The sequence below is a fragment of the Trichosurus vulpecula genome, chromosome 9, assembly GCF_011100635.1.
Source record: "Trichosurus vulpecula isolate mTriVul1 chromosome 9, mTriVul1.pri, whole genome shotgun sequence".
NCBI lineage: Eukaryota > Metazoa > Chordata > Mammalia > Diprotodontia > Phalangeridae > Trichosurus > Trichosurus vulpecula.
In genome coordinates this window covers 142,660,025-142,669,722 of record NC_050581.1, presented here as the reverse complement: position 1 = coordinate 142,669,722, position 9,698 = coordinate 142,660,025, and the positions used below count along the sequence as shown (strand labels likewise).

At 41.6% G+C, this 9,698-nt stretch overlaps 1 protein-coding gene across 1 annotated transcript in view; it reads right to left on the bottom strand.

Annotated features, from left to right (window-relative positions):
- The window catches only part of NUP210 (nucleoporin 210), a 177,669-nt gene that overhangs the window by 9,682 nt on the left and 158,289 nt on the right, over positions 1 to 9,698 (bottom strand). Inside the window, exons 31-36 of the mRNA XM_036737668.1 lie at positions 9,166 to 9,341; positions 6,974 to 7,194; positions 6,487 to 6,623; positions 5,243 to 5,366; positions 2,192 to 2,338; positions 150 to 400 (exon numbers count right to left, since the gene is read on the bottom strand). Coding sequence (XP_036593563.1) covers positions 150 to 400; positions 2,192 to 2,338; positions 5,243 to 5,366; positions 6,487 to 6,623; positions 6,974 to 7,194; positions 9,166 to 9,341 — 1,056 coding nt within the window. The remainder of the gene's footprint in view (positions 1 to 149; positions 401 to 2,191; positions 2,339 to 5,242; positions 5,367 to 6,486; positions 6,624 to 6,973; positions 7,195 to 9,165; positions 9,342 to 9,698) is intronic.

The following is a 9,698-nucleotide window of genomic DNA, read 5'->3' as shown; positions in this document are numbered from 1 at the left end:
AAAACTTCACAACATATATATATATAAAAATCAAGTATGAAATTTTGATTAGCATTAATTAAATTGTATAAAATCCTCTAGGCTTGCCCAAGGGAACCCAAAATAAGAAATCTACCACTTAAAAAAAAACAAAAACAAAAACCACTCACCTCAAGATTCTCAAGAATCTCCATGGCTCCAAATATTTTTACCTCTGAGCTCATATAGTGATTACTTAAGAGGATTTCTGTTTGGTCAGCATAAAGCCCAGGGTTGAAGGGCACTTCGGCACTGATCTGCTCTCCAGAGAAGTGGCTGTCTTGGAGGGAAGCTGTGACCACGAGAGCTGTCTTCCTCATGCTGAGGTGTTTGAGCTGCTTATCAGTAAGCCTGTGCATCATGATGGAGCAGGTGTACTGGCCTGGAGCAATGAGAGTTTCAGACCTTGTACACAGCACATGCTAAATGGTTAGACACACCATGCTTGAATCCCTGGTGCCTTTGGTGATGATAAGTTTTGTCATCTATGATGACATTTCTGATTGGTTAGGAGATTCTAGGCAACTCCATAAGTTGTTGAGAAAATGCCGAATGGCATTGGTAGATGGGAGTTTCCTCACATGGTACTTTTCTAGACTGAGAAAACATAGATGCAATCCTTCTCCTCATACTGACATTTCAGTTCTGCCTAACACAATGAGATGGCACAGAGAGAGCTGGTGCTTAATAAAGGCTTGTTGATTGACTGACTGGTCTATGATCTTCCCTCCCTCTCATCACCATACCCAGTTAATCGCCAAGCCCCAACATTCTTATCCCTGTTTATATCCACTCCTTTATTTCTTTTCCATCCTAACAGAGGCTTTCAAAACCTGGAGTCTACACCTTGAGTCCCTTATCAGGAAGTGGGTAGAATGTTTCTTCAATCTTCTGTTGTGATCACTGGGTGTCCCTCTCTCCTCGACTATGTTACACACATTGTTGCCATGACACTCCTCTACTCAAAACACTTGAGTGGCTCCTCACTGCCTGCAGAATAAAGTCCAAATTCTTTAGCCTGGCAATCAAGGCTGATTGAAAGTTGACAGTAAACTATGAGTCCAGCTTTAGCTCACATTAGTCATCTTCATGTACTTGTGCTCTGGCCAAAAGGAACCACTCACTATTCTATTAATACATGCTACCTTCATGTCTTTGATGGTGTTATTTTTAATGTCTGTTTTTCCCAACCTCTTTGAAAGTCTTAAAGGCCCAGATCAAATGCCACTTTACCTAGGATATCCTCTCTCTAGTCCATCCAGGTTGGAAGTGATCTCTTTTGTACTCGTATTTAGATTCACTAATTATCTGTATAATTGTCTTAGCATGTTTCCTAGATTTTAAATCTCCTTGAGGGCATAGAGTATGCCTTAGACATTTGTATCACCCTTAGTACTCAGCACAAAGTAGCCACTTAATAATTTTTGAATTAATTCACTTGGTGGCATGATGTTTGATGTAGATCAAACTCTGTGCCAGGCTTGGTGCTAGCTACTGGGTAAATATGATAAAGTCTTTGGCAATCAGAAGCCTGAAGAAAAATGGCACCAGGGAAACCACTGAGAAATAAAAGTTTGTGTCAAAATGACTTCTGTCCAGTTGCCAGTGTTGTTAAAGATCTGCAGCTTTTGCCAGCTGAGGCATAATGATGGAAGAGAGAACCAGCCAGCTGCCAGGTACATTTCCACACCTAAACTTTCTAGGAGCTGGACCCTGACCTTGCTAAATTTTCAGAGCTTGCTCATGACTCAGCAAGAGTCAACTTTTTCCTCAGTGTTTAGCTGGGTTCATATGTCCCTCAGCAGACACCAGGTCTTCTTTAAGCTAGCTGGCAGGATCTATGCAATGTCCAATGCCACTGGGTACCCCCCTAAACCAAAGTGTTTCTGAGAAGCACAGCAACAGTTCTCAGACTATTCCTGAGAATCCCCACAATGGCAATGCTAAAGATGACGGAGCATCAGACATTTTAGAAAAAAATAAATTCCCTGTGGCAGCAGCACCGAGCCATAAACCCAAGTGCCAACATTAATTTCCTCAGGTTGAATTATCAGAAACATAGGCCTGTCTTGGTAGATGGCTTCTATGAACAAAAGGCCCCAAGTCTCAATATTTCCTCAAGGTACAGCTACTTCCTGGGACAATGTCAATGCCTGGAGTTCGGCAAGTTTACCTAGAGATGCATCAAATCCAGGTTCTGTAGTGAAAATGTCATATGCCGGAAAATCGAATACTTCTTGGTTGAACCGGAGCTGACAGCTGATGAGGGTTTCGGGGTGAAGTTCAACAATGGTTTCCACCTGGGCTGGCGAGCATTCCCCTAGAGATGACAGATAGGAATGTGATAAGAAGGGACAAGAATGGGTCTGACAGAGGGAGCCACCATGCCTTCTCAGCTGTTTGGGCCAACTCTTCATTTCTCTGTCTACATATATTTGTCTATTTTTCTTTGTCTATGTACATGTCTCCCCCATTACAAGTTCTTACTATTTTCTATATAGGGACAGAGGATCTGTGGCCTCACTGATCCAGAGGATTCTCAGGTGAGGAAATGCTTTCTCCTACTGCAGATCAGCACTTTCTCTACATCTTAGAGTAGCAGTTGCTTCACTTTTTGGTCTCAGAACCCCTTTTATTTCCAGTTCCAGACTCTCTTCTTCCCCTTTCCCACCCATTGAAAAGGCAAGAAATACAATATCCATTACAAATATGAAGTCACGCAAAATAAATTTCCACATCAGCCATGTTCTGGGGAAAAAAAAGAAAGGAAAAATATGCTTCAATCTGCACCAAGTCCACCAAAAGTCCTTTCTCTGGAGGTGGAGAGTATTTTTCATCATGTGTCCTGTGGGTCATTGTGTTGATCAGAGCTACTATGCTTTATACAGTTGATTATTTTTATCGTATTCCTGCCTTTAAACTCTTAAAAATTACAGAGGACTCCAAAGAGGTTTTATTTATGTGAGTTATAATCAATGGATATTTACTGTATTAGAAATCAGAATATTTTAGTATTATTATGAAAATAGTTTTGACCTCTCAGATATCCTGAAAGGATCTCCAGACCACACACTTTGAGAAGTACTGTCTTAGAGTCTTAGAGAGTTGCTTGGGGCCCTAAGTGGTTAAGTGACTTGCCCACGGTCACACTGCTAGTATGTGAAGAGATGGGGCTAGAACCCAGGCTTTCCTGGCTCCAAGGCCGGTCAGCTCTCTATTGACTACTCTCTTTTGCCTCAAAGGGTTTTCTAACCGAGTCTTATTATAGCAAGCGCGAGGCTCTTCAGCCTTCCGTGCAGGGAGCAAAACGTATTACGGAGAGCTCTATGATGATAGCGGTTTATGAAAGGAAGAGATAAATTGTTGTCAGGTGTGTAGGTCATAATGAATCACTGATGATTTCTGCTCATTTCAGCATCTGTTCTAGATCTTGTACCTCATGAGTGAGGCAACTGAACCAGCCCCACTAATGCATTCTTTTTTTTTCCTGTCAGCCAGAAAGAGGGGTAATTTATTTCTGGACATCAATGGGCCAATAGTTCTCCAATAATACACTAAATATCATTTCAACAATAGCAGAATGTCATGCACTTGTAGTATGTGGAGGAAAAAAAGGCCACAGTGATGTAATAAAGTCTGGCTCATTAATCAGAACAAGAATGGTGGTATTTAATTTTACCAGTTAAGTGGCTTTGAAAACAGCATTTTTTTCAGTTGTTGTCAAGGCTGGTGATGGGCAAGAGAGAACAGGCTTAGTGGTGGTAGAGTCACTTTAAAAAAAAAGGAATTATAAAAATCAAAACTTGCTAGAAGCTTGCTGGTGGTTTATTTCCAGAATTATCCATTGCAAGGAAGAGCTCTCCTTTAGCAGCTGTGAGATTGAAATGCATCTTGTGTTCAAAAGTGACAAATTTCAGTGCATCCATTTGGTGTACAAATATTGTCCTGCCAAGCTCCTACACGAAACATAAAGTCCCATTACTCCAAAAGGGAGATCAGGAGCTAGAAGAAAGTTATGTGAATTCTCCAGGGTCTCTCTCTCTCTCTCTCTCTCTCTCTCTCTCTCACTCTCTCTCTCTGTAACAAGGCTAGGAGACCTCTCAGCTCTGTCTTCTATCAGCTGTGAGGTCTTGAGTCTGCTTCCTCATTTGAAAAAATACTGATAAAAATACTCATATTATAAAGTTTATCAAATCACAAATTCAGGGCTGGAAGAGATGTTAGATCAGAGTCCACCAAATCCAACTTCCTCATTTTACAGCTAATAAAACTGAGACCTCACGAGATTACATGATCTTCACAGAGTCAAACAGCTATTAAATGTCTGAATGAAGATCTGAACCCAGGTCCATCTGAACTCCAAACACCATGTCCCAGAAACTACGCAATGATGCCTCTCAATCTCAATACACCCTTTGAGCTGCAATCCAGTGTGAGTCATTAGTATTCTTATTATGTGACACCAAAAATTATGTAATACCAAAGCACAAATACCTAGGAAACCACAACCACTGATCACTTATATAACACTTTATGGTATAGAAGACAGTTTGCTTGCAATACGCTATAAGGGAGGAGCTGTAAATATTTTAGAGTTGGGGCAACTGAGGTTCAAAGATTAAGATGTTTGTCCTCTGTTATAGCCGAGTTTGTAGCAGAACTTGAATCCAGACCTTTGAATATCAAATCCAATGGTGTTCTTTCCATGATGCCACCCCTGCCTCTACCACAATCCAGGTGATTTCCTTAGTGGTGATGCAGGACCTTTTCCAAGCCCCTCTCCTTTCACAGAGTTTATATTGTGGTGATTGAAATTCCAGAGAGTTTCCTCCCCTCGGGACAGCATGGTGTAAGTAGCACAGTAGAGAGTGCACTAGATTTGGAGTCAAGAGCCATGGGATTAGGACACCAACACCATCACCTTACTAGCTGTGTGACCATATCCAAGGTGCTTCATCTCTGTAAGCCTCAGTCTCCTCTTCTCTAAAAGGAGAGCTCTTCCTTGCAATGGATAATTCTGGAAATAAACCACCAGCAAGCTTCTAGCAGGTTTTGATTTTTATAATTCCCTTTTTTTAAAAGTGACTCTACCACCACTAAGCCTGTTCTCTCTTGCCCATCACCATACAAGACTAGTATCACTCAACTCTCAGAGTTGCAAGAAAAGTGCTATATGAATATGGAAGCGCCAGGTAAAAATGTTATTCCTTAGTATGATCCTTACCTCTCAGGTTGGTGCTTCTTTCTCCAGTTACAACTATCACTTTGGAGGCAGTGATACCCTGAAAGTTGGTTGGGATGCCACTGACATGGGTGGCCACGATCCTTTGGGGGATGGTAATCCAGATCTGGAAAATAAACCAGAAAACAAAGACTTCTAACACCAAACCAAACAATTAACTGCTGCAAGAATCCACCTTGCCCTCTGGAGGCCACGTCGAACAGGCGGAAATTAATGCAGGAACAACTGTCTCTAAGGTGGGCATTGATTTTTGTCAGGGATCATGGACCTTCTATTTTCTCATAAAGGTGATGTTTGTTCAGTTTGGTGAATTGGTTTCTCAGCAAAGGGAGGAAAAAGTCATCTTATTTTATTACCATTAATTTGAAATAAATCAGACAGCTCCTGAAACATGCAAAAGGCTGTACTTAATGTCCCAAGAACAGAGTGGGCCCTGCTACTCCTAAAGACAGATCACAAATATTTCTAAAGAATGGTGCCATCCCTTTGGCTCCCATTAAAGGGCGCCTGGGCTGAGTAGAGGTTAGTATGTGGGGCTGAGTTTTCCAAAAAAAGCATCTGAATTATTTTAGGTCCTCCATGCGAACACTGGAAATTCTTTTACACAATCACAGCTTTATTAATCAGAAGTTGTTCAGCACCTGAATCTCTTATGCTGCAGAAAGGGAATTAAGTTGCTGCCTCACGGAAGCCAAGCTAAATATGCAAACTATTAGGTTAAACTTTCTTATTCAATACAGCACACGCTCACTATAAAAATGAGATGCATTTGGATACAGACCAGGCACTTTCCATTGATTCACTCTGGTTTGCAGATAAATAGTAAAGAAAGAGAAAATGACTTTGTTCACCTCCTGGAAGATTCAGAAGGTGACTTACTAGGGGAAGTTTTTGCATTGGGAGAAGGGAGGGGGTTGAATCCTAACAATCCCGAATATCTTACCCCCAGTCCCTCCTCAGCAGATTTCCAACTGCAGAGATTCTAGGCTGTTTTTTGTGGCTTGGCAGCAATACCCTATCAATTTTTGATTTCCCAATTCTGCTACCAAAAGCTGTCAACGGCGAGCTCCTTTTAGAATGGAAGGACCTTCAACAGAATTTGACTTTGAGTCTTTCTTCACCCCCTGTCTTTTGCCCTCTCCACAGCCACTTGCAATAACTTGAGATAGTTAGAAATACCCAGAGGTTGAAAGCCAGGTTGGGGAGCCCTTGTCCTAGTGCCTTACCTCCTTATATGTCCTGAGAAGTCCAGCAATCTCATAATAAACAGTCACAGCTCCAGAGTCTCTGGCCACAGCCACGCCAGTCTTGGGGTCAACTTGGAGAATAGTGTTGGCTGAAGAGCTCCATGTTCCTGAGAGACCTGGGAAGGAGATCTCTCCCTATTAGATGTTTTAGGAGTCTTTCTTCCAGCCTAGGTTCCTACATACCAGCTGAAACCTCTGGAACACACTTCAAATGTAAAATTCATGTCAGCTGCATCATGTTGCAAAGGAGGAAACTGAAGCCCAGGTTAGGTGAGTGATTAGCGCCAAGGTAAAGGAGGTAAGGAGCACTGGAAGTGAGATTTGAACCCAGGTCCCTTCACTGCAGAATTAGTGAGTTTTCCCCTTTATTATGTTGTCTCCCAGTCATCAGAGCTACCTAGCAGTGGAAACATGCATCAAGTCAGAAGTGGGGATTTGTCACAGGGGTATGTTGGGGAGCTCTTACCATCTGGATTTATCAGGGTGGTGCTCAAACAGAGGACATCGCCTACTACCATGGTCCCAGTCAGTTCTGGAGAGATGACCTGCTGGACAGGCAGAGGCACGTAATCTGAGAGGCCAGTATGCTCCACGTCCCACACAGCAAGCAGAGTCAGGCCAACATTGACGGTGCGGATGACACAGGTGTTATTGGTAGTGCCCTTCCCAATTTGGACAAAGTCATCTCTGGGCAATGGAGAAAGAAAAATTGTTTTCAAGAGTAGCAGCGATGCTTAAAAGAAACTCTGGTATATCAACTCCATCCAAAGAAAGACAGAATCTAGACTGACCCCTTATATGGGAGAAGATTCCTAGTTAATTGGATTCATTATTTCATTTTTTTAAAAAGGTGTTTTCTGTCCTGTTTCTAACTGAGGTATGATAAGCTCTAGTGAAAAGAGTACAGTTGAGGAATCAGAACCATTGGGTTCTAAGACTAGCTTCATCATTGTTTTATTTCAACTACAGAATTTTTTTTCTGTGATAAGCCTTGACTTAACCATCTATGAAATGGACCTGAAAAAGAGGCTAGATTCTCTGAGTGAATGTAGCATCAAAAGGGGCCTAATGGCAAAATTTAACTCAGCCATATCATTTTTCTTCTTTAATAAGCCTTGATTATACCATCTGTGCAATGGGCCTGAAAAAAAGGCCAGATTTTCTGAGTTAATACGGCATCTAAAGGGGCCTGTGTGTCCAAATGGTTAGCTTGAGGCTGAGATGGTTTAGATAACTCCCTGCTGCTTATCTTCTGTACTGACCCTGAGAATTAAATATGTCTTTACCATCTCCTGAGAACCGTGGGATATGCACCTAAAAACCATTTTTATTGTTGTTGTAACAATAAGGGACCATACAGAAAGCATCTCCAGCTAAAACCTGAAATCCAGTCCTCATTTTCCAGTTTGAATTTATCCAATGAGATCCTTCCACGAGAAACTCCCTCTCATTTCTATCTCATGATAAATTCAACAACAACAAGGCTGACGCATCATATCGGCTTTCTTGGGTCTGTCTGCAGCTCAAGTTGGAAACTCTGAATAATGTCTGAAAGCAATCTGTTTCTTCAGATGTTCACAGCTTGGACCCTTTCCTCTTCATCACTGGGGTTTTCTTTTTTTTTTCTCCCCTTCTATGTTCACTACATTAATCATGCTAGAGCCACAGAATCATAGATTTGGAAGAAGCCTCAGAGGTAATTTAGTAAAATGCCAGCCTGAAGCATGAATGTCCCCACCACATCTCTGGGAAGCAGGGATGATCAGATTAGGCATAGAGACTGTGCCAGGGAACCCCTAAGGGGCACCATAGTGCATAGAGCACTGGGCCTGGAGTCAGAAAGACCTGAATTTAAATTGAACTTCAAATACTTACTAGCTGTGTGACCCTGGGCAAGTCACTTAACCCCTGTTTGCCTGTTTCCTCATCTGTAAAATGAAGGTGATAATAACACGTACCTCCCAGGGTTATTGTGAGGATCAGATGAGATAATAGCACAATACCTAGCACATAGTAAGCACTATACAAGTGTTATCTATTATCATGTTTGCTGAATATACAAATTAATAATGTGATGTAAGGAAGTCAGAAGTCCTAAGTTCAAGTTCCTGCTCCGTTGTTTAGTAAACATGTAATCTGGGGCAAATCACTTTACCTGCATGTAAATGTGGGGATAAAACACACTATTGACCTCAAAGGAATATTGTGATGATTGACTCGCTTATCCTACCAGCATTTGCTTTCCATGGGCCAGGCAATCAGATAAAGTACATAGAAGGCATTGTAACTATCTTTTGCCTTTGTCTGTAACCCTAATGCTTAGCATGGTACTAGGCACATAGTAGGTGCTTAATAAATGCTCACTGACTGACCGAATTTACACTGCACAAATGTCATCTGTTTTTTTTTTATCATTACCACTGCACCCAGAGATGGATTCTAAGGCAATGGCTCAGGGAGAGCTTCATTCAGGACATCCTTTGAATCCTTCCTTCCTCACATCCCATCCTGACACCAAAGGATGGCCCCAGCTCTATCTGGAAAGATTTGAACACTTTTAGATTCCTCAAACTATTAATATAGATGGCACGGAGGGTCCTTCAAATGCTCCATTACTCTTCTGGTTTGGCAAGTGAAATTTGGGTGATCGCCAGCTACCTGTTAGTTGCAAAGTTGAGGACGGAGTTGTGTGCATGGAAAATCTCCCCGGAATTGTCATGAAAATGCACAGTGAAGGTCAAGGTCATTCCCAAAGGTAAAGCTGCCAAAACCTCCTTATTCTGGGCATGCAGAACGGGGCTCACTGAAATCCTCAGGTATGAAACAGGAGACACCTAAGGGGCATTGTCCAGGAGGAAAAATAACGCATGTTTAAAGTTGTTTACCTGGTCTTCCCGGACCACATTTAAGACAAAGCGGAATCCTATATTGAAGCACATTCTGCTTCATATGTAATAGAATATACTATATAAATGTATATTACATGATGACATATTATTCATGTTCATACTGTTTCTTCATATATAGTAGAAGAACATGGTTCTACTGTTGCTAGGAAATGATACATTTGGATATTATCATTTCCCTGCCTTTGATAAAGTAGCACTTGACCTTACCCTTGAAGTCATGACAACGAGAAAAGAATAAAAACCCAGCAATGGTTCCCTACGTTACCTTAATCAATCTTACTG